This window comes from Lagopus muta, chromosome 5 (genome assembly GCF_023343835.1).
Source record: "Lagopus muta isolate bLagMut1 chromosome 5, bLagMut1 primary, whole genome shotgun sequence".
NCBI classification, from domain to species: domain Eukaryota; kingdom Metazoa; phylum Chordata; class Aves; order Galliformes; family Phasianidae; genus Lagopus; species Lagopus muta.
This window is the reverse complement of record NC_064437.1, coordinates 5405433-5432841: the sequence shown is the minus strand read 5'-3', so window position 1 is coordinate 5432841 and position 27409 is coordinate 5405433. Positions and strand designations below refer to the sequence as shown.

Here is a 27409-nt window from a genome sequence, read left to right as displayed (position 1 = left end):
TTGCTCCTTGCTGGTCCATGCAGAGGGGAAAGCAGGAGCACACCACTGCCTTTCCTTGTGCTTCTCAGCTCCTCCTTTGTGCCAGCATAGCAGCTGAACTGCCTTGAATTTCTGGTGCTTTGCCAGCAGTTATCCTTGGCTGCATGGGCTGAGCAGCCATGGAAGGATCTAGGCTGAAGTTGTACTTCACTGTAGCAACTTCTTAGGTTGGCCCTGCTGTATTTCTTTCAGGGCAGCAGAAGGAAATATTACTGGTAGCTGATCGAACTGCCTTCACGCTCCTTTGCTTCCTATGTCAGTCTTGTTAGATAATCCTAGAAACAAAGAGCCTATTTATCTGCAACTTTTTAAAGCAGAGACACAATCGACTCTTCTTCATATGCTTTCAGTGGCTTAAGGCAGCAGACTGTGATTGAAGCTTCATGCTTGCTCTCTTTTGACAGTCGTTCCTGATAGTTCATGATCTATTTGTCACCGTGTTGGCCCAGCCCACTGATATTTTTACAAATTTTACTTACAAAAATTTAGTAAGAGTAGATACATTTTTCAAACAATATTTTTGTTGGGAAGCAGTCTCTTCTGTGATACATTCCAATATTCTGTTAATCGATTTCACTATGTACTGTTATTGGTGAGTCTTTTTCTGTGGGTTTGGGACTATTGTTCTAAAAACTTCAAATAAATTTAGAGTTTTATGTAATCTGAATTAAGCTTTATTCAAGGCATTAATTTATCATTGTGATTGCTTTATTGTGTTGCTAATGTAAAAACAGTGAGTAAACTCCCCAAAGAGCTCCATTTCCTTTAGTGAGGAAAATATTGGTGTGCCCTGTAGCTCTGATTCATACTGCTATTGTAAAGTCAGCCAGCTGTATGAGATGTATGTGGAGGCAGCAGATGATAAATGTGTTCTAATAATGCAGTATACAGTGTTTCCATAAAAATTCTTCAGTAGTATCCAAGGACATAAAACAGTCCATCAATAAATACCAACTTTAAATGGTTTTAAACCAGGCTAAAGCTGTTTTAGAGCACAGTTGTACAGGCTATCTCAAGTTTTCCCCATGGTAGTTCCAGAATCTGTTTTTAGTCTGTGATCATCATCTTACTGAGAATGTTGGTTCTGATAAAAATCCTTATTGATTTACAATATTCTCAGCTCCAGTTGCAGACAAGAAATGAGTGAGTCTCCTGCTTTTATTACTTAGGATATAATTGTGTGTTTGTTGACAGTAATTAGCTTTGAGAGGTTTTACTTGGGGTATATATTTTCTGCAGGATTAAAATGAACTTTGATTGCTTATGCATCACAGTTTCCTTCTTTGTGTACCTCTTAGTCAGGGCTGTTTAATTCAAATGCAGCTGCAAAATGAAACCCATAGGCCCTTTATTGGCACACCTAAGACAAAGCTGCTACAGCATGATGTGCCTTCATCATCCTCAGCTTCAAAGATTTGACATTGGAAGACCCACCTCAGTAGTTTGTACTCTTTCTTTAAAGCAAGCAGGAACAACTGAAGTGAATTTTTCAATGCCACGCTAAATAGGAACAACTGAAATGAGTCTGCCAGGCTGTTCCCACCTGCTTTATGCAGGGGGAAGGAACAGTACATCTGTGATGCAGATAATCTCCTTTTGTGAAATTTCCTCTGGAGAACTGCAGATCACTTGCACAAAAAATATCGTAAGGAACCATGCTTTAGTCCTACATGTGGCTCCAATGATAAAACAACTGAGAATGAGAAATTTCAGTGGAGGGTCTCTCCATCAGAAGAGAGCTCAGAGACTCCTATTCTGAACTTCCTGCTGGAGTTATGTTCAACCAGAGTGCTGGTTGCAGTACCCTCCTGCCTCCTAGTTCCACTCTCTTCACATATTTGGTTAGAAAGGACGTAATGGCAGAGGGGTATTTTCTTCAGTTAGGAGAGGGGGAAGATTAGATGATCTATTGTAAAGGAAAGAATACACATTAATTGAGTAAACTATCAGTTACACACACACTGCCCAGATCTCTACACTTCAAACTATTTATAGTATTAAAAAAGAGAAGAAGGTGGAAGATTAGGGTTAAAGATATGGTTTAACTGAGTTCTGTACAATTTCCATATGCCTTTAATAGCCTAGAGGTAAAGCCCAATAAAACCACTAGAAGCAATGAAATCATAATGAAAGATCTTGAGGTCAGTTTTGTTTTTCTTTTGGTTTTGCCATCCAGCCCATACAGTATTTGTAGCTGATGTAATTTGAGATATCTGTGAACATAAAACACTTCTTGTTTTGCTTCCCCCGCTTTTTCCATCTTATTAAAATACCCATCTTTGGGAGGAAATAACCACCAACTGGAGGTATTACATCCTTGGTAGGGAAGTTCTAAGGCCACAATTAACTACAGTATGTTTCATGTGGTGGGTCACATTCTGGCTTTCAGCTAGTGTTGTTTGCATGCACATACAAGCATATGTTTCATTTCTAAATGAAACGCAGATACCTCTTTGTGATGAAAGATGACTGCATTTAAAGAAACAGATATAGAACTCTATATCTTAAAGAGAAAACACCCTGCTATGATGGAACCTGAAAAGGAAAACCAAGACCTATCCTGAGCTCTTCTGTATTTCCCAGCGACATGGGAAATCTAGGGTTTTGTAATGACTTTTAACTGAAAGCACTTCAGCAACAACACTTGCTGGTACTTGTGCTGAACTGAATGTTCAGTGCTGGTTTGGATGGCAGCGCACACTGTCCCACAAAAAGCATTCTCTCTTCACCTAGCAGTACTCACCATCTTGTCTCTTTGAAGCCTTCTTCATTCCTTCCCCCAAATACCACTCAGTAACAGACTGCTGTGTTTTTACTTTCACAGCCTATAAAATATCTGAAATATTCTGTGTCACAGATCTGCCAAAGGTCTCAGCTGTGCCAAATCCATTGCCATGAATCATCATGTGGGATATGGAGATGTAACTGTTAGTATATAAATGATGGAATCTGAAGTTTTGTCACCTAGAAAAGTGACAGTTCCTGTAAATATTCTGGATAGTGATTCTGTGCTTCCAGCGAGACAGAAGTAACCAGATGAGACCCCTGATTGTTGACATGTTGGCAGCTGATTCATCCTTGCTGTGCAACACCCTGTTGAATTAAAAAGTGTGTTTTCTTTGTTTACAGATGGGAAGCAAGCCCTACATTCTTGTGGTCTTTTGACCATGGATCACATGAGAAGTCTGAGGTAGTGAATAATGACCACTAAGGCAGTGGTCAGCCTTCTTGTTCTATTACTCTTTCCCATTTGGGGTTATGTGGAACAAACTGTCTTATAAATTCCTGAAGGATCATTCAGCGTGCTCCAGAGCACTCAGTAGGGGATGGAATTTGAGCATCTTTAGCCATTGTAGGCTAAAGTGAGAAATTTAATACATCCACTTCATTTGCAACCCAGCCCTTAGAGAATGGATGCATTCAGGTAATCTCTTCTGTGGATTCCTTTAAGAGTGCTGCAAAATCAGGTATTTTTCAGCTGTTATTATTATTGCAAAAATTATCATTGCAAAAAGATGTGCAGTAGAATCACCTTGGAAAAACCTACCTTGATTTTCTCCTCAGCTTGAAGGCTACAGTCTCAGCCAGCTCAGCACCTGGAGGGGAAAACCAGCAATTCCTCATGGCCACTGCCACTGTAATGAAAGGGAGCTGTATTGATGTAAAAATGCACCTGGGCTTTCACTAGAGACAGCCACGGGAGTACTCAGCATTGTGCATGATCAAAGGCTGCCTGAGTTTTCCAGACCCAGTTCAGTTCCCAGGTTATACATTTTGCTTGCACACAGCAACCACCTTCTGTTAGTAGTTACTTCATTTTTTTTGTGGAAAGCACAAGAAAGGCTGAGGTCATTTTCAAGGCTGTCCATCTGGCTCGAAGACCTGACTTTCCGACTGCCCAGAAAATATGTCAGATCTCTCTGCCGTTGTTAAAGAGGGACTAATATTGATGTTGATATTTGTTGTAGCTTTGAAAGACAGAGCTCATCAAATAGGGATGCTACAGAGCTACTGTGTTTTCTAAGCGCTTTAGAACTGCGTGTGTAACATGGAGAGAGACTACACAATTTGCTTCAACTAGTTATTAAATTATTTTATTTGTATATTGGGATTTGTATATAGGGCCAATTCAGGTGCTATAAATAAGCTTAGCTGCAATTAAGACATCAGTTCCATGAACAACTTTATTTGGGTTGGCAACCAGAAGCTCCAGGAGCCAGTGGGATGTGTGAGTGCCCCAGCTGGGGCTTCTTCTCTCAGTTCTAATTTTTGCACAAGGATTCATTACAGAAATCTGGCACTTCAGAGCTTCCTGGATGTTGGCAAAATCCTCAGAAACCTGCTGTCAGATGTCTTTGATGATGTTTTATCAGCAATGTCTTCTCAGTAGTATCTCCAGAATGATGCAGCTGCAGATGAACCAACATAAAACTAGTGCCTCTGATAAGTATGTGTTAATTTGGGTATTTCCCCAATTATTTCTTCCATAGCTGTATCTAATACATCATCCTTCTTCATTTTCTCCTCTCCTTCCAGCACATTCCCCTAGGATGTCATGAGTCTACTTTTAACAGCTAAGTTCCCTTTCCTCTCAGCAGGGGGAGGTAACTTCAAAATGCTATTGAATGTTGCCAGTTAAGAAATATGTTCCTCCCACGTGTACTTGAATGTATTCCATGCAAACTGTTGCAATTAGTGATTGATTGATTTTTACATAGATGTTTTGAGTTTGTGAGGGTCATGTGCTTGCTTATATGCTCTGACAGTGGGAGGAAGATATTTAGCAACACAAAGCTGCACTCCAGCTCAATGGTGAACAGCTCCATTATTTTTATCAGACTGAAGTGCAGTGAAAGCTGGAAAATATGAACAGATCTGTACATGCAAATATGCTGTGGAACCTGCTGCTAGCTTAATTGCACCGTGTGTCAAGCTGCTTGACAACAAACACCATGAGACACAAAAAATAGCAAACATGGAGGAAAGCTCATAGTAAAAAAGACTATAACCTCTGTCTTTGATTCTGTACAGCTAACAGTAGTGTCTTGTGTTCTTAACACAGAATGACTGCAGTAGCAGTCAGATGCTGCAGACAAGCTCATGCTATGCTGAGCTACATATACATATTTACCAGAATGAAGAACTAAAGTGCTGCAGTCTGCTAAATCGGCATAATTTTTAGGATGAATGGAGGCAAGTATTGGTATAAAGCCCAAGTTTAAGACAGATATCTATAAAACAATATGAAGTAACGATTCTTTTCAAAGTGGCAAAGCAGAACTGGACAGTCTGTGAATAGAGTTTGTATGCAGAAGGCTGATTTTGAAATGTCCTGTTGATTCTATAAAACTGTGCCCTTCGCACGTGAGACTTCCCATAGAGTATAAGGGGTACAGCTGTGGATTTCAGTATTGTGCAGGGCTTGTGCACCACAACCAGCTGCTTCTGTTGCTGATTTATTCATCTGAAGTTCGCTTTGTAGAAGTCACACAGCTTCTTTGCACTGGAGTTGGCTTGGATATCTGGAGATGTTCCTAAGCTAAAGGGTGGCACGCTGGGTTAGCTGGCTCAGGCAAGCAGGCAAAGGGATTTGCACTTTGCAGTCAGCCAAAAGCTATATGTGGATGGAGAGGAAGGTGGTGGTAAGGCTGGCAGCACTTTCTGCTTGGCAAACCAAGGTGCTTTGGCATGGGGTGTGGGCAGACCCATCCAAAATCTTCTAGTTTGGAACTAGGTAGTGGATCTACATGGCTTTGCTTCATCATTTCTCTGTATTCCAAGGGACTGTAAAGTAACTGTGCTGGCACAGCCAGTGTGCAGAGATCCTGCCCTCTCCATGTGAGCTTACACTGCTTCATCCCTGTCTGTTTGTTCCTGTCCCTGTGTCACCCCTCCACTTGTGTTGACACAACTGTTTGTTAGGACTGCACTAAAAACATATGTGAACTGGTTTGAATTAAAACTGCTCTTCATCTGCTTATTCATCTGGCCTTCTAACTGGTTGGGTCTGTACAGCTGAGGAGGAGGGGAGGCCTGGGGAAGCAGGTGGGCTGAGGTCAAAGCAAGATGCTGCCTGCTGGCTGGTGCTGCTGCCCACTCAGAGAGCTTCAGCCCCCTGAAATCACACATTTTAATGGCACTGCAGAGCAGGTGCATTACAGGACTTGTTCAGAGCAAATTGTTCTGAATAATGTGAGAGTTTTTTTATTCCATGTGTTCTGTGTTCATTGTTCTACACTCTAGGATCAATCAGGAAAATAGTTCTGTTAAAGTTGGACATCTCTTGATTGCAGATTAATTGCCTTGAGTACCTGACAACTGTCTGAAAAGCTCTGAACAATCAAAAAGGGATTATTTAACAAGCAACCAGAAGGAGTGACTGCACTGGGATGTGTGGGATGGGTGTTTGTGCAGCATGCAAATTGGGCAGAGGGCACATCAGCAGTGGCTGATCAGCAGTAAGAGGCTTCTTGCAAGTGTCCATACAACAAAAACAACTGTATTAATTGTATTGCTGCATTTAAAATCTACAAATTTCCCCCTGTGTGGTGGGAAACTGCTGAATTGTGGCATACACTGTTTTGAAATGGACAAAAAAGAAGCAAGTCTCAAGGTCAGACCTTGTGGAAGCAACGGGGACTTGGACCTCTGGAATTATGGGCAAATAAAATGTATTTGTTGGTTCTGGCTTCCCCATTTGTAATTTAAGCTACCTCTACTCTACAGCCATCTGGGGTAACTAATTAGCGTGTAGGAAAAGAATTTTCTCAACAAGGACCCCTCAAAGAAGAGGTGTACATGCACTTACCAGGAAAACCACTAATCATGTGCATGAATCATTCCTGCTTCTGCTAAGTGTAGGCATTGTCCTTTTTGACTGGGTTCTTTTTTGCTGTAGGTGGGAGAAGAGTATTAGAATAGCAAGCACGTATTATTTGAAACTGATCTGTCCTGAGTAGCTAATATAATATGTCAAGTGTCTTGGTAGGAACTGGTATGTAACCTCTGGATCAACCTCCAATTTTGAAAAGGTCTCCTCACTTCCCCTGTTCTTTCTGGCAGAGAAAGAAGGCACCAATGGTAGAAGTGCACAGACACCTGGTTTTGAAACAGCAAGTTTATTAAAAATGTGCTCTATCACAAACATTGGAAACGTACTCAGCAGATTTTATTGTAACTGATTCAGTAGATTATGCAAGGGATATAACTTTCAATGTAGTTTGACAACTGAATCACGAAAAATAGCAGTCCAGTTCCCCCGGGAGACTCCCCACAAAACCCCAATATTAGCCAGCATCGTGTCCTAGTTTGAGTTCAGTCTGCCCTTAGGGTGAAGTGTACAGTTCAAGAGCTCGAGCTTCAGATTGGTACATATTTACACAGAAGGGCCTATGGGCTGCAGGGGAGGACGCATTAGCACCAGTGCTTATGGATTTGGGCTCACACTGCCTCTGCCGCTGTGTGTGCATGGTACTGACTCTACTGAAGAGTTAGGTTAAAAAAAGGTTCATAAATCTGGCACTTGGAAGGCAAACTGTGCTCTTCAGTGACTTAGGATCGTGGTGTTACATATCACACTTGAATGCCTGTCTCTGAAAGCTGCCCCTCAGCATTACCTTGCTGTGCTTGCTTGCAAAAATGCACACTTTGCTTCACCTTGGCTTGAGGTGTTGTTTGGTGATAAGTACAACATTTTGAGATCAGGAAATCAGTGTGATTTTCTTACTGCTGTTCTAAAACTAAACACAAAGTCTGTAGATAAAGAATCCTAGACAAAATTAGTATCTTTAGCAGTTTTGGTGAAACGTTTTTACAGAGCAAAAAAAGATATAAATACAGTGTTTGCAATTACTTAGATTCACAAAAAAAGGCTTTGGTTAGAAAACCAGAAAGGGACAAATAAAAAAAAAATAAAAAAAACGAAGCCAAAGGAGTGTCAAATATTATATTGGAGTCAAATGAGTGCAGAATAAAACAGCAGCCATCCGTTAGTTAGTTTTTCAGTATTGAAATCTTCCACCTAAGGAAGCCCATGTCTCTTGCAAGCTGTGTGCCTTTCCTGACGTTCACAGCTGGTCCCCTCGCTCCAATACAAGCAGAGTGGCGAGAATTCCACATTTTTCTGTTCAAGGCAGAGTCCCTCTCCCAGCTGTGAGGTAGAGATTGGGTATCAGGTCACTGGGGTATGAGATACCACTGTGTGTAGCAGTTACACATTTGTTTCTAGTTCATTTATTTCAATAGTGCAGTGGTCTTTACTGTTGGATTTCTTAGTGTGGTTCTCCACTGGGCTTTCTTCTTGCTCCACTTGTACAGGTATGTGCTGCTCCAACTCTTTCACTGTTTCTGGCCCACGAGGTTCATTCATGGTCTTCACACAGCCGTTTCTCTGGTAAGCCACAATCGGGTGGATGTTAAGAGGTTTAGTCTCACAGATCAATGGCACCTATGTGAAAAGCAGTAAGATTTGGAATACAGCCACTCTTTGCTGTATGCAAAAGGAAGGGAATTTTTACTTTGGAAGCTTCTAGTCTGTTTTGCATTCACCAGCATTACCTGGGGCCTCCAGACTTTCAGGACCTGTTTCCTATATACACTAAAGTGTCTTTCCACCATCTGGATAAAGTTAAGGAGTCTCTAAGTATGGAAAAATACAAATTCTACTACAGCCCTAATTTAGCTTATACCCACAGTAACACCTTTTTGCATCGATGAGCAATATAAATAGTGTAAATGAAGACTAAAATTTCAGGTTTGAGAGATATGGGCTCAGTAAGCTGAGCTTTGAGCAGTGGTTGCTCATGAGTGCAATTATAGAAAACAGGAAATCATTTGACGTGGCTTTCTGCCTTTCTTCTGACCCAGTGTACCAATACCTGTCGTTTCAGTTTGTCCTATTTCAAAAGACATCACGAGAATTGCATTGAGTGATTCAGATGTTAAATATTTAAGAGTCCTTTAAATCAAACCAGAAGTTCTGATGGGGAAAACAAGACATAAATACTGGAAAAGACGTGGGCTTGCAGCTGACAAAATTTGGCCTTTGGGTATACTTTACTAAGTCCACAAATTACTCTGCCAAAACTTATGGCAGACTAACAGTATATTTTAATACAATTACGGAGTGAGATGCAAAGAAAAATCTCATCACAGATGACTAAATAATCCCTTAGGAGGGATTTTATATTCTTGAAACATCTCTTCTTGAGTTCCAACAGAGTTCTAAATACAGCAGTGAAATGTCAGGCCTGCATTATGCACTCCTGGCTCTGTGCCTCATGACACACCTTACCATTAAGTTGTTGTGTGTTCACTTTTTTGTAATGAGCTGCACGTGTAGCCCAAGTATTCAGGCCTAATCCTGTCATCAGCAATTACTGCAGGTGCTAAGCACCTCTGAGGACAGGACCTTTACAAAACTTGAAAGAGTTGGAATTTTAAATGCGTGTTCCAGGAAGGCCTGAGAGTGGGATTTATCAGAAAGACTGTCTGGACAATAGCAGAAATAATGCTGTCAATAAAACTTTGCTATTAGTACTGCCGTTTTTAAGTTCTGTAGGTGAGTAGAATACCCCAGATGACACACACAGGTGAAACATGCCTTGTGAATAGCAGTCACTGCAAAGAACCTTTCCTATATAACCTGTCCTGGCCCTGCAAAAGAAAGCTTGCAAAGGTCTGCCATGAGCTGGAATGGTTGGGGATTGGCACCTCCCAGCATGGTGGGCTCAGGGATTTAGAAATCTCCTTTGCTGAGAACTGCAAGGAAGATTATGAGAAGGCATTCCAGGCATAAGAAAAGACTGAGTGATGCATGCCAAGAAAGAAGGGGAAAAAAGCATGGGAGTGGAGGGAGGCAGGGACAGATGTGGTGGACAGGCTCAGGAAGGTAGATGTGGTGGCTGCTTTTGTTGTGAGCTTAATGTTTGTGCATATATAGCCCTATGCACATACCCAAGGGTCTGTCACCCCTTTCTGTTGCTGGTCCCGCCTTCAGAAGCAGCACACCCTGTCAGGGCTTGAGATACTGAGCACAGAGCTCAGCTCCAGCATCGCGTGTGTGTGCAGGACAGCACAGCTGCTCCTTCCTGCTCTGAGCCCCAGTGCTCCAGATACACCCTGCCAAGAGTTGAACTTGAGTGGCTTTTTGCATGAACCCATGAAGAAAAACTCCTCCACTCTATCTGTCTAAGCAGCCTATTGCCCAATTCTGCCCTCTGTCTGAAACACCTTTGCATTTTGTTTGGAAACAAATGTGGGAAGCTGAGAGCTGGCAGGCTCTTTGCCACATGCAGCCCAGCACACACTGTCACACCCTGGCTCTTACCTCATCACCGTCCTTGATGAACTCCTTCCGGCAGATGTGGGCCATAATCCCTGCAGCCAGGGCATCTCCCAGGACGTTGATCATTGTTCTAAACCGGTCTCTGGTAAATGACAAAGTTAGGGTAAGTTGTTGGCTCTTTGGGCACATGCCCATGCCTTCATCACTGCAGTATTTATAGCCAAAAGTCAGTGTGGCTGTTTTTACAAGACAGCAAGTTCAGAAGCTAAGCTATTTAGCTGCTCCACTGGGTTTTCCAATCTTTTCTGAGCTTCGTGCGCTATGCCTCCACATGCTCTCTGACCAGCACCTTGAGAACTCACTGAGAACTGCAGCCACAGTCTGATGCAGTGGTTCCACAAAAACAAGGTCACATATCCCACTAGTTTTATGGTTGTGTTGCTCTCTTTTTTTGTGTTATAAAAAAAAAGAGATGGCAGCAGAAGGGCAGTCTGACAAAATAGCATCTGACATGGGAGTGTGTATGAAGCTAAGGGTGGAATTGAATTCCTCCATGGGGAAAATATGGCACTCACTGACATTCACTGACAATTGCTCAGTGTTGATGGAGACCAAACCGTGGCTGTGAGCACGGTGAGGCAGTGAGTGGTGTGGTTCAACAGTGGTGACAATGGGTCACATTTACTGGTGCGGATTTTTACAGGCACAGCATGCAGCCTCATGTTCATCGGTGGTGAAAATGTAAAGCTAATGGTAATGACTATGTTGAAAAGTAGTGTTTTGTAGCTGAGAATTTACTCTATCAAGTAGTGCTATTATACTCTTTGTATCTGTCATATTTTTCATGGAAATCAATAGCAGGCATTACTTTTGGGAGAACCCACATATATGCTGCCAAAGGCAACTCCTCTTCAGTCAGTGCTGCCCAGGCAAGCCAAAAGGTTGGACACCTATGTGCTATTGCTTCCCTTTGCATGCAACTGATCCAGCACTGGAAAGTCTTAGCACAGCAGATCAAGACTTCTGCTTTTTTATGTTGAGCTCCAGTGATATGGCCTCATTTGGAGGCTGCTGATGCACATGTCTTCATTCAGTACAAGTAAAGGGCAGCCAGTCCAAACAGTACCTTGTACTAGGTATCAAGATCCCAGTCCTGCATTCTTAAGCAATCTTCTCAGCAAGAAGATAATTGTATAAATAGGAATTACAGAACACAATTAAAAGCTACTCAGAAGATTGCTAAATAACTAAACGCACAATCTATGCAGGGAGTGACCACTTACTAACTTAAATCCTGTTCATTTCTGAAAAAAGCCACAGTTGCCATGGCACCTCTGGCTCCTAAAGATTCTTCATTTTCAGTTACCTTTTTTTCCAATTTCAATTTTCCATTTTTTATGTTTGACAGTATTGTGTATACATACAGTTTCACTGTTTTCCATTTGTTTATGGAATCAGTTCTTCCCTGTTTTACATCTTTCACCCACCAACATCTCAAAAATATTGACTGTAAATACACAAGAGTAAATGGTTGCCATAGACAAGTGCTTCGTTTGAAACTGCTTGGAATCTATTAGTTAAAACTGGTGAGATTTCAAATAGATGATATAGTTTTTAAGGCTGAAATATATCACAGTTTTCCAAGAAAAACATTCACATCTGAAAGCTGTGTCAAATTGGTAACTTAATTTATAAACGTGGGTTATAAAATGGAGGCTCAGAAATCTCCAGATGTTTGGCTTATTAAAGGTAGTGACAGTCCAACATCAACAATGCCCAGATTTCTGATCCTGTAACTTAATATACAAAAAAATGGAAACTGTGTGCTGATGTTTTTTTTCTCCATATATTTTAGGCATGTAATCTATGCATGCAAATGTTTGTGCAGTTGCTTGCCTAACTAGAAGAAAGAGTTCTTGCATGAAATGTTATTTGCCTGTGCTGTTATCCAAATCATACATGCAATTGGAGGTGATTTCATCAGATTTCAGCGCCTACACCTAGATGTGTTTGTTGAATTTAGGATCCAGTGCTTAAGTTGTTTGCTGACTCCATTTTTCTGCTACCTGTTGTTCTGAGTTTGGGTTTTGCCTTGAGGAAAGTTCCCACAGCCATGTTTAGTTAAGCAGGGAAAACTGTTACAGCACGAAGTGGGAGATGTTCCTGTTACATGTAGGCTTCCTCTTGGTTGACCACCAGATTTGGATTCGTGGAAGGCTGTTCTGAAATGTTAATTTTGCACTGTGCAAAGAGCTGTGATGGAGAAGTTGTATGAGCAGAGCTCCAAAGTTTATACTCTCTACTGGTCTCTGATTAGGATCTGCTGCGAAGACAGAATTTTTTTGAGGAAACAGAGCACCATACTGAAACTCTTAAGAAAACTGATTGCCTGGCACATTGTTGGACCAATCCTGCTCCATGTTCCTGTCTGCACACAGATGTCTGCACCACACGTAAGTAAAATCACATCACACACCACTGAAATTTCTCTACTAAGAAGCCAACCTGCTGCTCACAGCATTTCTTTCAGTGCAAAGACTTGCAGCAAGTGTTGCAGTGGTATCTGAGCTTTAGAGGATATTATAATTAAAGATGCAGAACTTTCATCTTGCATTCAATAAATAAGCTGAGAAACATTTTAATTTTCTTACTTTGTCTCCAGGCACCAGCAAAAGGTATGTAGTTCACATACATGTTATATCTACTTAAATGAATTGTAATACCTTCAATGCACTGTGATGGGTATTTCAGTCTTGTGAGATCACCTAATCAGCCTTCTTCAAGCATTCCTCATACTCTAGTGCTTCCAAAGCTAATACTGACAGTATTCATCGCGTCAACCCTGTTGACACTTTGCATCTGCAGACTCTTGAAACCAAGTGCTGAAATACTGAAATATACTTTGCATATGAAAGTTCATCCACAAAAGACAGAAAATTGAGTCTGTTCCTTGTTCACTTTTTAATAGCCTCTGGAACTATAGCCTGAGTGAGTTTTTTGTTGTTTTGAGATGCTTTGTAAAACAAAAAGCAGAATTCCCATATACACTGGAAGACTTACAGGAAAAACAATGAAATGCTGATGTTGCAAAAGCTGGGTGAAAAACTAAGCAATATAAAGGGCAAAGGGTTTTGTGATACAGCTTAAAATACTTTGTGAGTTCTGTTGTGCTTCTAAACTATGGAGCTTCAATGACTAGTGGTAGAAAGGCTGCTTTATAACACCTGAACAGCCATTCCCACATTTAGGTGCTCCCAGCAGATGCTATTTTTCCTTCACATGAGAATATTCCTGATATTTGTAAAATAAAGCCTGTCATAGAATATGCAAACAACACAATTCTCATGATTCCTATTAGCAATAGTAGTATTCAATTATGATGGACAGGAAAGTAAGCAATTCCTTCTCACAGTTCTTTGTAGAAAAATTCAGTGACTTGAAGTTGAACAAAATGGGCACCATAGCAGAATGGACTTGAGATACATTTTTACACAGAACTCTGACATACTTCAACTTCACTGCATTAAGATTGGTAATGGAGATATATTTCACACAAATGAATTTTTTTTAGAAAAGGATTGTTTCTTTGTAAATACATTTGCTAGTGATGTAATTATTTGAAATGCCAACTAGCTAGGGACCAGTATTTTGCCAATCAATCATCTTCCTAGACTATTCAAAATATGTTTTTTTGTTTATGGACATTGACATAACAAGGTGAGAGTCCAAATAAATCATCTATTATGAATTTTTAAGTTGCTTCTTCTCATGGGTAACAGGAATCCCTTCTAGTCTGAATACATCAAGTTTCAGCTTCCATTTCTGCTGCAAAATCCTCAGTGATTAGGGATCCAGCAAAGTAACTTCTGCACTGAAACCAGCCCTGCCAAAACACACTTCCTAGGAGTGTTGGCTCCTCATCCTTGTCCAAAATATGTACTTCCCATGCCTTTTAGGTATACTCATATTAATACCTTTGGAGAACATTTGGCTTTCTAGCAGTGTTGCCACACAGGAAGCCTCAGATGCTTAATGTTACTTACAGCGCCCAGTCAACAGCAATGATCAGTGTGATGTCATCCGTTGGGAGTCCGACCGAGGTCAGGACAATGACCATTGTCACCAGGCCAGCCTGGGGGATACCAGCAGCTCCTATGCTGGCAGCTGTCGCTGTGATGCTTTAACAAAGAGAGAAAGGAGTAAGCTTTACCAGCGATGGATTGCTCTGCAAGAAGCAAAACCATGTTTCTACAGGAGCTTTCATAATCCAGTCGTTATTATGCAAGTCACATGCTGGTGTTTGGTGTACAGAAGCCAGCTCAAAGAGCAAGGACAAGACAAACCTATTTAGCACTGCCCAGTGCTAAATTCTCCCCCTTTAGCTTTGCAGCCCTTGCTTTGGTAAGGAAGTTCTGTGTTCTCCCTTAGCCTCACAAGTGAGGAGAAAAGAGGCTGCCGGGCTGTGGCCTCTGTGAGTGATGTCAGCTCTGGTGGGTCATGTCACCACGAGCCTGACAGTGCTGCTCCCCATGGTTTCAGCCTCAGCAGCAGAGCTCTCTGCAGACTTCTCTGAGTCATCACTCATGGCTCCCGTGCCAGGCAAATCCTGTGCTGGCAGCAGTGAAGGCCTTTTACGTCAGTCCATCACACAGAAGCAAGGCCAAGGGTAAAGAGTCTGGGCCAAGGGTGAAGCTTGCATAGCACGTGGCTTTGCGTACTTGGATCTAAATGTGAAACAAGTACAAATGTGACTGTACCTCTTCAGTTTCAGGAGAGTATTTTTACTTGACCTTCACACCATTTTCTCAGCCAGCCAAGCAGAAATGAATGGGAGACCAGAGCAAGAGTGGACCTGGCGGTTCTAACGTTTTCTTCATAACGCTATCTTTAGGGGGTGGATTTCATTCCTTCTTCCAGTAACAAAAGTGACTGTATATATATTCATTCCCTCCTATATGGCCACTTCCAAGAACCAGGCCATCCAGCAGAGAGACAAAAAATGAATTTTGACTATTGTAAATGGATGACATAAAGTATATATGGTGATAACGCACTGCATTCATTGATCCAGAATTTCAGAGCTTTTGGCAAGCACCTAAGTCTTGTCAGCCTTCTTTCTTGGAAAATGAGCATAACAGTATTCACACGTATGGAAACTGAGACAGAGAGATATCCAGTATCTTGCTCACAGCCATACAGTGTACCAGTGTACCATAGGTATTTGTAACTAGAGCCCTTCCCTGAAATAAATACATGTGTGTGGGTGTGATGGGGGAAGAGAAAGATTTAAAACTGAATTTAAAAAAGTTAGCATCTTAACAGCATTTTAATAGGCATAGTATAGATAGGAAGGAAGGTACTGAAGCTCAGTAGCTGTATAAGAGATAAGTATAATGAATATGAATAATGAAAAGTGCTCTAAACTTGCTTGCTGTTTTAGAACTGCTTTAGAACTGCTTCTGCCCCCCAGGTTAGTTCAGGAAATAATGTCTTGTGATAGGGAGCAAAAATAAGAATGTTTATGCAACATTGTACAGGCAAGCTCATCTGCTTCTCCATTATATTTTGACCTTAATGTAGATGTTTCTTCCACTAATTGGCTCAGCAGATAGGAATATGATCTTTATTCTCTTTTTCTGCCAGGTTTGTATAACCACACTGACATAAACTGCCAACCTGGATTTTATAAACTGTGAGCAGAATAGGCTGATTATTTTTCTAACTTTAAAAAAAATTATCCTGGCATCCAGTATTTGAATTTCAACTCTCCACCTCCTAGAATATCTGGATTTAGGGAAAGTTTTGCCCATAGTTAAAACTGGGCTTCGGATATTCTTTAGGTACTGAATCCACTGTGAATTCCTATTTTCCCTTCTTTTGTAACCCAGCTTTTTTTTTTCTTTTCCTTTTTGGAGGGATTTTTCTAATCTTAAGTTGCATTTTCCTTTTACTATCTCCACATTTTTTTGGTTGTTACACACTAGCACTTAATATAGGCAGTGAAAATAAAAAGATAAAAGAGGGTTCTGCTAAGTAAGAGTTAGAACAACTTACCTTCTTGCCATTTACCATCACCCTCCTTCCTCCTTCCTAATTTTTAAAATCACCATTCTCTCCTTCAAGGTTCAGGTAATGTCTGCCCATAGTCTGAGCCATATTTTGGGACCACATTCTAAAAACATCCCCAAATTCAAAATCACAAAAGACTAAATGTTAGTACAGGAGCATTCCAATAATTTTTAGTGAGGGGGAGAGAAAACACAAAGCAAGAGCTCACATGGGCACAATTTATTTCTTCTGCTAACTGTAAGCAGATCTTGCCAGAAGTCCATCAGCAAGCTCCAGCTGTCATCTGGGGCTAGTTTCAGGACTTCTTCCTTTTTGTCATGAAGCTTTTCAAGTCCAGCAGAGGATGGACAAGGCCCAGCAGAGAAAATAAGGCAGTGATGAGGTCACTGGGTGGGTAAGTAAGCCGATCTCAAACGTGTTGCACAAGGCTCTGACTATGAAGAGTGTTTTTCTAATCATCTGTTCCCTGCTGGAAACCTACAGGTTTCAGTCCCTGAGGCATTCTTTGGAAGTCACTGGAGTTATTATGGCAATAATTGCTCAGCTGGATCTCTTCTTTTGGATCCATTACTGACCTTTCAAGGACAGCAGTATGCAGCTATAGCACACTCCACTACTGACCTCATGGTTGTTCATGAAGGCTTCTGCTCTGACAAGCAGCAGAGAAGACATCTAAAAAATATCTGAGTGCTGTGATGTTTTGATGAAAACCTGCCCTGATAGCAGCATCCTTCTTCCTTCCCTGGCCTCTCTCCCAAGTCTTGACAGAGTTTCCTAACACACATTATTCCCTGTATCTGATACAGGGCTTTTAGCTTCTTTTTTTTAACACCTTCTTCTTATGCAAAGATACCAACTAAGGTGAAAACTATTCTGAAGTTTAAAATAATATTTTCAACACCAATAATAATAATAAAATGTGCCAATTGCAGTAAATGATGGGTGTGACTAAAGGTAAAAACTAGATAAATATTCTCAAACCTGCTATTTGCTGATGTCAGTGTGCTTCTTTTAAATGGTACCAGTACAATTTCCCCGTCTACACTCCCTGATCTCCACGTTACTTAAAAATATCTGTCCTGTGAGAAATAAGTGCTTGAAAAATTGCGAACATGAGTTTTATCCTGAACATTTCCAGACACAAAAATCATAGGAACATCACACTCAACTAGACAAGCAAATCTGGGTGTGTGGAAGTTGAGGTTTATACCTTATAGTAATAATTTGCCCAAAATCCAGCTCATAGTTGTTTACTTGTGCAATGAAGATGGCAGCCACTGCTTCGTAGAGTGCAGTCCCATCCATGTTGATGGTGGCTCCCACAGGCAACACGAACCTTGCAATCCTCCTGTCTACGTGGTTGTTCTCCAGCAAGCACTTGAATGTGATAGGCAGCGTGGCTGAACTGCAACACAGTGACAGAAATACACTAAAATTATTATTCTTTCTGGGGAACAGAATGAATTGCAGAAAACCTTCTCCAGAAAGGGTAAATTCTGCACTGAGTACTGCTTTGTATTCCTTGGTCTGCACATGTGACTCACTTGCCCTGTAACTCATTTGCTTGAGTACTGGGGGGTGAATGCAGTTGCACATACACATGCTACTTATCTGCTAATTCTTCAAAAAATTAAAATGTAATTCTCTTTTTCCCTCTTTCAGAAGAAAAGGGACAGAAATCCTGCAGAAGTAGCGTTGTACACTCAAATGCAAGATAGAGGAAACACCCCCACAGCTTAGTATTGAAATCTTTGGGAACTAATGTGCATTGTTTTTTAAAGAAGTTTCCCTCTAGGCCTTCTGAAATAGAAAGCCAATTTTGAGCAGCAAGAGTAGCCATAAGCTAAGGAAAGTACACACTAAGAAAGGCTCTTAACTCATGGCAAGGAAATGCTACATAAATACTTTAAAGTTACTTCTTAAAAGAGAGAAATAATCTGGGGGCAAATTTTCTGCCCTCTTGTGACCTGCTTGCCCTTGGCAGTGAAACAACGGTGTCTTCCCACTAATATGCCCAGTCTGAGTTGCTAAGTCACTGTGTTAAGAGCCTCACATCAGCAATTTACCTCTGCTGTCTTACAGTGGCCATTATCTGTTCTTTGTGGAAAAAAAAAACAACACACATTTGATGGACAAATTTTTTCTCAGTCATTACATTTGACATACGAAGTCACGAGAGGTTCTGAAAGCCTTAGTATCGTAACTCCAGAGTTTCAGGAATGCATTAGCAAAATGTTTCCATGAGTAGGAGTTGTCATTTTGTATTTGTGCAAGCTGTTGTTTGAGGAAAAGCACAGTTAGTGTTTGGAAAGGAAAAGTAGCTTCCTGCAATAGAGAAATGTAGAAGGACCAAGAAAGGTCTATGACAGGATGCTTTCAATACAATCTTTCTGTTTTCCCTAGCCTTATCATGCCTGACTGCTGAATGATTTAATCATTGTGGTCCTTTTCAACCCAGGCCATTCTGTGATTCTACGATTTGCTGCCGTCACTGCCATGAATATCTAGGCAAAAGAAATTCATTAGATGTGTAAATAAACAGAAAGGACAAGGAATCGAAAAAATCTGTTTACCCCTGGGAACAGGGTTATGTTCAACTTTTTCATACTGGCAGCCCCAATACTTAATCAATATTTACTTTGAAATCAAACAGCAAAGCATAACACCTCAAACTACACACTAGATGTCATTTCTCTCTTGGGCATGCATCTGCTTTTTTTTTTTTACACATTCATTTGTGAGAGGCTGAATTTCTCTATGCGTAGTTTATCATAAACTATTTATAAAATAAGCAGTAATGCAGAACAGAAAATCCTGGTGTCCTAGCACAGACAGCTATTCCATACAGTCTCACTCAAATTCAGATCTCAGAGGTAGCAGTGTCTGTCCTAACTGTTGCTACTGAAAGAATTCCCACATTTAAGGGTTTGGCTCTGGTTAATCACAAGTAGTAGCAAAGAAAAAACAAAAAGCTTTCTACTGTCATTTTTGAGTTACAGTCATACATGATTTCAATGGCTGAAGTAAAAATAAAAACATTTAATAGATATATATTAATTTGTCTATCCAGTTAAGTGAAGTGAAGTTTGTGTTCTTGAAAGCATTTTATCCAGTAGTAAACAGAGGGCAGAGCTATGAAGGCCTGACATGTAACATTTATTTGGAGGAAAAAATACTCTAAAGCACTGATCTTAATCTGCTAAGTCTTTTGAAACTTTCCTAAAGCTTTCAGCTCAGAGAGCTATCTTCTCCCCATGCTAACTCTAACAATTAAAAATACATTTTTGGAGTCTTATCTCAATTTTGTTTTGGATAAAATGCTGCAGCTGCAGGGACTGAACATAAGCTAATGCTGGATCAGGCCGAGCTCTTAGTGGTGTGAGGCACAAAGACAGCTAGTCACTGTGCAAGAACAGCTGTTCAGCCTGCTCTGTTTATCTTATCATTCAAATGCATTTTGATATTTGCTCCAAAAAATCAACAAACTGATCTCATCTCCCCCTTTTGCTAAATCTGCCTTTAATTTACACTGTGCAATAGCCAAGATCTGAGTGTTTCATAAGCAGCAAAACCCTTGAACGAGGCATGTTTTATTGCTTGTCTTCAGAGAAGATGAAAATTGCTTCTTTTGATGGGATGTACCACTGAGAAGATGCTGATTTAATTCATTAATGGTATGGAAAGATGACCTAGAAAAATAAAACTCCCTCATACCATTGGAATGAGGAAAGCTAAAAAACAGGAGGAATTCTTGTCAGTGGGCCAAATACTGCTTTTTTAATGCAGAGGTGACAAGATAGGGTTAATGTGGGGGGAAGAAAGCAGCAAAATTCATGGCTATGCAGAAACTTTCACTGAGGGGAAAATGGGTTGAAATAATGTGCAGATCCAATGAAATCATTGCCATGAGATGACTGTTAAGTGGTTCTCAGGTTCCCTTGTGTTACATTCTTGGGTTTTGCACATGGTACTGTTTTTCCCTCTGCAGTTTGACTTTTAGCCTAGAAAGAAAGCCTTCCACAGGTGCAGACTAACTGGAATGAGTATCAGAACACTGATTTGTGGTTTTCTTTCTAACTTTAGATGTAGACATGAGCTGACAGAGAAACATCTGCAAGAAACCCATCAGTATACTTAAAACCAGCTCTTTGTTCTCCTCTTAGATGATCTGAAAATCCAATACCCACATGATGAGTGTTACATAATGCCCCCGTGGCAAGTATTATTTAACTGAATACAGATGTGTTGACTATTGGGAGAAGCAGCTCTCCTGTCCAGACCCAATTACTCGTGCATTTGTGCATGTTCTTTTGGCAAAAGCTCAGTTATGTGCAGTATCCATTCCTTTCAGTGTAATGAAGGTGAAAAGTTCAGCCATCTCTAGACAAGACAATGCTATTTGAGAAGCAAAACATTAAAACCCACGTTGGGCCTATATGGATTTACAGAACACACACTGGTAAGAAGAGGAAAACATTATATTAATCAAAAGTGTCTGAGCCTCAAACCTGGAATTTCAGAGTCATTCCTTGGGGCTCACTTTAACTTTGGTGGTAGCTTCTGCCAGTAAAGATAGTAAATCCCTTCTGGTAGCAAGTCCTGTTGGTGGCTGCTGACAGCCTGAGCTTCTGGCTGCTGCCAGAGCTTTTCCCATACTTTGAAGCTCTGTCTGGTCCCTGCTGAGTACTTCACACTGGCTTTTCTGGGGACTTCCCTTGGAGCCAAACTCTGCCCATGAGGAGTTGAGCTCCTAAATGGATATGGGGGGTTCTAAGTGTTGAACGCTGCCTAAATGTTAAGCTTTGATGATCACTGTGATATGGAAGTCTTTTAGAAGGGCCAGCTTATATTTGCTAGAGGGCATGCATGTTCTTTCCTTATAGTACCGCAAACAATCAAGACAAAAAATAACTGATCTATAAATCACCAAACCAATTATGACTTTCTCCTAGTTGTGATATAGCTCTGGCACTCATGGAACAAAGGAATCAAAACCCTGCAAAGCTTTGTAGATTCAGTTGTGTATTTTGGTTACTGTATCACATCTGACTTTTTGTTTTATCACTATTAGCATTGGAACTTTTCCAGCTTTGAAATATACTGTAACTAACCTGGACCTGAATATATTATAAACTGCAAAGAAAGCACTCTGTGTATGTCAAGGGACTTGACACTCAAAGCAAGAGGCACAACGTGGAGATGAGGTCCAATGAAGAAACAGTGACCTGCTTTGATAGGAGATAGCTATTTAAAAGAGCACAAGCCCTAAAAGACCAGTAAGGGATTAGTTAATTGGTTATAAAATCAAATTGCAATGATGGTGCAAAATAAGGAAAATTAAGAAAAGGAATCCAGTTTTAATTAAACCATACTTGATAATGGAAAGAAAAAGTGAGCTGACTAAATAGGGAAAAAAAAAAAAAGACAAACTCTTCTATAGCTGATAAAGGAGGAACAAAGTTTCTTCTTTTTGTTCTCAAAAAACAAAAAAATTCAGATTAGGTTTTTAAGGAAAACATATTTTTTCCTAGAAAAAATATCTCTATTTCCTTATTCCTTTCTAGAACAAGAGAATTAATGGAATAGCACAAAGAAAAAGCCCGGGTTGCCAACAACAGAGCACCTTCAGAAACAGAACTCCAAGAATTCCTAGCGGAGTAGGGCAGATAGTCAAGTGTGTCAAATATGAGAGTAAGGAACCTTTTCCAACAATAATATCTTTGAATGTAAAATTAACATCTTACTTGAACATGGGGATGGATGTGACAACATCACAAACTTCAAGCTCTAATAAAACAGCCTGCCTTAATTATATAAGCCCAATTAGAGTTTAAAACACCACCCAGCACATAATTTATTCCTGACTTCGTGTTTCTCAGTATGCTTCTCTTTATAGGCCAGTTTGGAGCAAACTATTAAATACGAAAACACCCTGTAAAGTGACACATGCTGGAAAGCCAATACATTACAACTGTGCTGAAATAATCACTCCCTCCTCTCCTTTCTTTTAATGCCTATACATTCTTTCTGCTCTGCTTACTCTTGCCTTAATATAAGTATATTCACGAGAGAAACAACCATCTGCATATGTGCTTCCTCCCCCACATTACCTTATTGGACCTCATTGGAACTATAAGGAAATAACAGGCCCAGTGGAGTAGGGATGGATGTTTTAGGCTTTTTTCTCAAGTCTGGCACAGGTCTGGCACTACTTCAGTTTTCTCTTTTGCACTTCCCTTGAGTACCTTGTACTGCTACTAATAAAAGCCACTTGTACCATATATTGATAGGTACAGCTGCTCTTATTATTTCAGAGTAGCAAGCCTCCAGCCACAGATGTGACAATGCTGTATTTCTGTTATATCAGCTATATGGAAACATGATTTGTTTTGTCCTTCATGTCTTATGCTCCGTGATAGTCAATTCCAGGCCTTTCAAGGACCCTTTATACACAAGTTGGTGCTCTTTTTCTTAACCAGTTCATGAGCTGTTTCCCATTTCACTGTTCAGCTATGGTTAAAGTCCATTGTACGCTTTCCCTAAAAGGAATGTAAAAAATACTGTTCCTCGAGAACAGGTGAATATCTTTACACTGCTGGACATTAGCTTGCAACCACAGTCTTTTCTTAATGTACCCAAACCTAAAGATCAAGAAGAGTAGAAAGTGTAAAGTGTTTCCATACGACTGAACTAGGAGGTTCTCTACCAATTCTAAAAATGTATTCTGGACAAACTGTGTCCCTCAATATATTTTAACTTTGTAGAAACACACAATTTGTTTTTATAGAAAAACACCCTTATTACCTTTCTAGTCCTCTAAGAAACATCATTTTTGTCCAGTATTTTTTCAGGTGAGGGAAAATAATGTAACAAATGCCACTGTCAAATGGCTTCCACTCATAGCTTCCAAATGTTGATAAACACATAAATACACGCTGAAACTAGATAATACCTGGAGGAGGTGGCCAGAGCAATAAGCAAGGCTTGAAGAATCCCTCTGATAAAGACAATAGGATTCTTCTTGGTGATAAAGAAGTACATCATTGGCAGAATGAACAGGCCGTGCACAACCAGACCGCACACTACAGTGATGGCGTAAAACCCCAGTTTCTTCCCAATGGCTGAAGGGTCATCCATTTCTAAGATTTTACCAGCAATTAGAAACACGATTCCAAATGGAAAGTACCTGAGAAAAAGAAATACAGTCATTAGCAGGAGATAATTCACTTCCACCAAACAGCTTGAGGGAGAAAACTCCTGTATCCCACTTTCAGTGTAGTAAAAGCACCCACTCATAAGTGACACAGCTGGACTCAGTTGTGTCAGACCAGATGTGCTTAGGCCCTGTCCCACACCTGAGGAGCAGGCTCAAAGCACTATTCCTACTGTTCCTTTAGCTGGGGTAATATTGCTGGTCAGGAATGAACTTAAAATATTTGGGTTCAGAAAAAGGCTCTGACTTTGTAGCTTAAGGTAGGTCATTTACTTGGCAGCTAGGGAATGAGTACCAGGCTCTGCTGTGCTGTTCATACTGATGGAACAGTTGAAAACTGTTAAGTAGATGCTTATGCAGAGAATTACCAATATGCATTAGACATGCTCTTGGACTGCCTGGGCAGAAGACTACCTAGTTTTTAAACTGTGGTGTTCATTGCAGAGACTGCTGAGCTAGCAGGAAGTACATTGGCTGCAGTACAGATCCTGAGGGACCATTAGCTTAACCAAGCTGAAACCAGGTGAGAATTTCTGTGGAGCTGTGCTATAAGGTATGGGAACACTAGCCTGAGGTGCTCCTGCACGTGGGTGGATGTATTATAATCCACCCAGCTACACTGTGCTGAGTGATATATGGGGTGCCTCTGTTAAAGTGACAGGGCATTCCCACAAAACTAAGGGTTGTTCACTCTCATTTATTTCCCTTAAAATAGGTTTATGTCTTTTCTGTCAACATTTTTTCTACACTTTCTAAAACAAAGCTTACTAAATCTGTTACTTACCAAACAGCAACTGCCACTATCTTCATGACGGATTCATTTAAACATTGACAAAAGCTGACCAAAGGAACACCACTGTTTCCCATTCTTCCCAACATTATACCTGCAAACGTAGACATTTGTGTTTAAATTCTCCTGTGACTTCATGCATACCCCCAGAGCTTTCCCTCCCTGTCATAACTCAAGGTAAACTAAATGGGACATAGCTGGCTGAATATAGATCTTTGTGCGGTAGGAATAGACAATATGTCTGAAAATCTCACCTGACGCAGACACAGAGCACTGGGGAGCCAAGGCACAACCTCTTTCTTTGGCTCCCTACAGGGCTCTGTCACCCACCTGACATGTTTGAGGTCTCAGTGTCTCAGGTTTGTTTGTAGCTACTACAGCCAGGGCTGACCCAGCAGCTGGGGCTGTCATGTACGTGGCAGTAGAGGCAGTACATTCTGTGCACCAGGCAGGAGGAAGCCAGCTCTCAGCTTCCATCTCTCAATTCCTGGGCCAGCAAGAGCAAGTAACAGTAATACATTCAGCTCTGTGAAGACAATGAGTGGTTTTCTAAGAAGTCCTTGATTCTAATAAGAATGTGTAATTAATTCATTCGTGTCCAATAATTCTTGGCTGGAATATTGGTTGCTGTGACACTGTACTTTGGGAACTGTAAGATACCAAACTGATGGACAGCCAATTTCCAGCAGGATTGCATATGGAAAACCACATACTGGAGAAATTAAAAAGAGAGACAGATCTGCTAATTCTGGAGTTGATTTTTGACCCCTTGCACTTTATGAACTGTAATGTAATAAACTGTCAAAGATGTTTTATGGAACAACCATAGCTGACCACGGTAAGTTCAATGAAGAAATTAGATAGGAGATAAAGAAAACTGTATCAACTTTTTCCTGTAACAATCATCACAACATAACCTTTGTCATCGTTAAGTAGGGCATACTAAGGGAGTGGTTAAAGTCCCTCTTCATAATTCACAAAGATAACATATCATACGTGGCAACAGTGTTTCTTCAGTAAGTGAAACTAAATAAATCAGCTAGAGAGAAGCTCTTCCAGTTCACTGAGATAAGCTACGAGATGGTATTTAAGCACTGGACAATGAAAAAATTAAAATAATGAAGTTTCAATAAAAGACAGGATCCAGAATTTAAAGCTGTTTAAACAATATTCCTCTGAAACTCACCCATCATATCTCTGAGGCTTATTATCTGAACTGTGCTCTTAATAGGGAAGAGATAGTTATATTTTACACTAATAATGTAATAAAATGTGATAAAGAATAGGTAAGAATGACAGGGAAGACTCCAAGGCAAAAATCAATTTATTGCTTGCTAAGGAGAACTTTAGTTCTCTTTGTACCTTGTCTGGTAGTAAGTTTTTCTTGTTGAGGAAACCCAACAGCCCAACCTTTATCTTTTTCTCTTAAATGGATACTTGGATTATTGCAAAACAACATGTCTGAAACCTACCCATTGTTGCAGAGAATATGACAATCCCTAGCACATTCATGCCATCACTGGTGCCTGGTTCTGATTTGTAAATCACTTCAGGTGGAGGAGTGATGTCCAAGGCAAAATTCTGGACATTGGATCCATTCTCATCTTGAACTCCATATATTATAATGCGATGAGTTGTGCTTTCAGATGATGCTTTGTTGGCTTTAATGATGGGAATACTCTTTGTGCGATACTGAAAGAAAACAAAGGGGGTTTTTTACTATAATATCCCTGCAGAAATTAATGGTTAAAAAGAGACTTCGTAAGTTCTGTTAATTAAGACTGTCTGTTAAGGGGAACAGCATGAAAACAATAACAGCTCCTGACCCTATGTGTAGAAAATGTTGGATTTTTGGAAAAGCAAAAATCAGAATTTCCTAAAATCAGAGCCTTGTGCAGCAAACACATGATCTGATACAGTTGCTTTAGACATTCCCTTGTATTTCCTTTCCTGCAGGACATAATTGGGAATTACTTTCCAGGTGCTCAATTGCCCTTCTCTTTGCCTCATGGAGTTCCCATTAAATATTCCCACAGATGAAACAAATATAGCCATGCCTCTTGCTTACTCACAACTTTTAGATAAGATTTTCTGGCCAAATTCCAAATTTAGCAATTAAATTCTTCCTAAATACATGATTTTGTTGCTTTAGTTGGATACTGTATTCTGTTCTTCCTTTATGCAGTGGTACAGTGCCCTCTGAGAGCAAAGCAAAGAATAGAATGAAAATGGGGTCCACATATAGATCCCCCAGCACAGCCAGGATTTGTGCTGGCTGCAGTCTGGAAACAGCAGAGCTGTATTATTAGCAAGGCGAGGTCTCTTAACTCATCCTCTATCTGAGAAATGGCTACTGTATGGCCAACACAGCACAGCACTAATCTGAAGCGCTTGCTGCACATTTTGCTACTCAGGCTTGATCCTCAAAAGAGTTTGAGGTTTGTAAAACAGCTAGTTACATGATATCTCAAAACAAAGCTTAGAATCCCATGCTATAGCAAAAATGTAAAAACCTGAAGGTTTCTCTTGATAAAGAAATGGCAAAAATATGTATCCATGGCCTAACCCACGACACAGCTTTGCTCCAGATGGGATCTCCAGGTTGGATCTTTACTGGACTATTAAAATAATTCTGACCTACCAGTTGTAGTCAGGCTGCAAGACTGCTGAGGCTAGTGGAAATGAACTCATTAATTCTTAAATGCTCAAGGTACTTGTAATATCTGAAGTAATACACAGTATCTACATCTGGATTCTGTTTTAGGAAGAAATATCATGTGCATCTTTCTATGATGCTGGCTCACCTTTTCAGTGGTAAAAGAACAATAGCCACTTACCTGCTTGAATGTGGCTTCAACAAGGTTGGCTGGAAACATGTTCCTAGAAATGAACAAATAAAATCAATTCTATGGAACTGAAGGCAATTTCTGTTTACTGGGTCTCAGGTCTATGAGATATTGGTTTTTTACCCTTCACAAGGGATGAACGCTGCAGGAGGCTGCTGTACAGATGT

General features: G+C 40.4%; 1 protein-coding gene across 1 annotated transcript in view; it reads right to left on the bottom strand.

Moving 5' to 3' along the window:
* Window positions 1–7221: 7221 nt before the first annotated feature.
* The window catches only part of SLC1A7 (solute carrier family 1 member 7), a 45121-nt gene continuing 24933 nt past the window's right edge, over window positions 7222–27409 (bottom strand). The window contains exons 4-11 of the mRNA XM_048945300.1: window positions 27234–27276; window positions 25869–26088; window positions 24391–24490; window positions 23346–23579; window positions 17604–17798; window positions 14368–14502; window positions 10367–10466; window positions 7222–8485 (exon numbers count right to left, since the gene is read on the bottom strand). Of these exons, the coding sequence (XP_048801257.1) occupies window positions 8249–8485; window positions 10367–10466; window positions 14368–14502; window positions 17604–17798; window positions 23346–23579; window positions 24391–24490; window positions 25869–26088; window positions 27234–27276 (1264 nt within the window). The 3' untranslated portion in view covers window positions 7222–8248. The remainder of the gene's footprint in view (window positions 8486–10366; window positions 10467–14367; window positions 14503–17603; window positions 17799–23345; window positions 23580–24390; window positions 24491–25868; window positions 26089–27233; window positions 27277–27409) is intronic.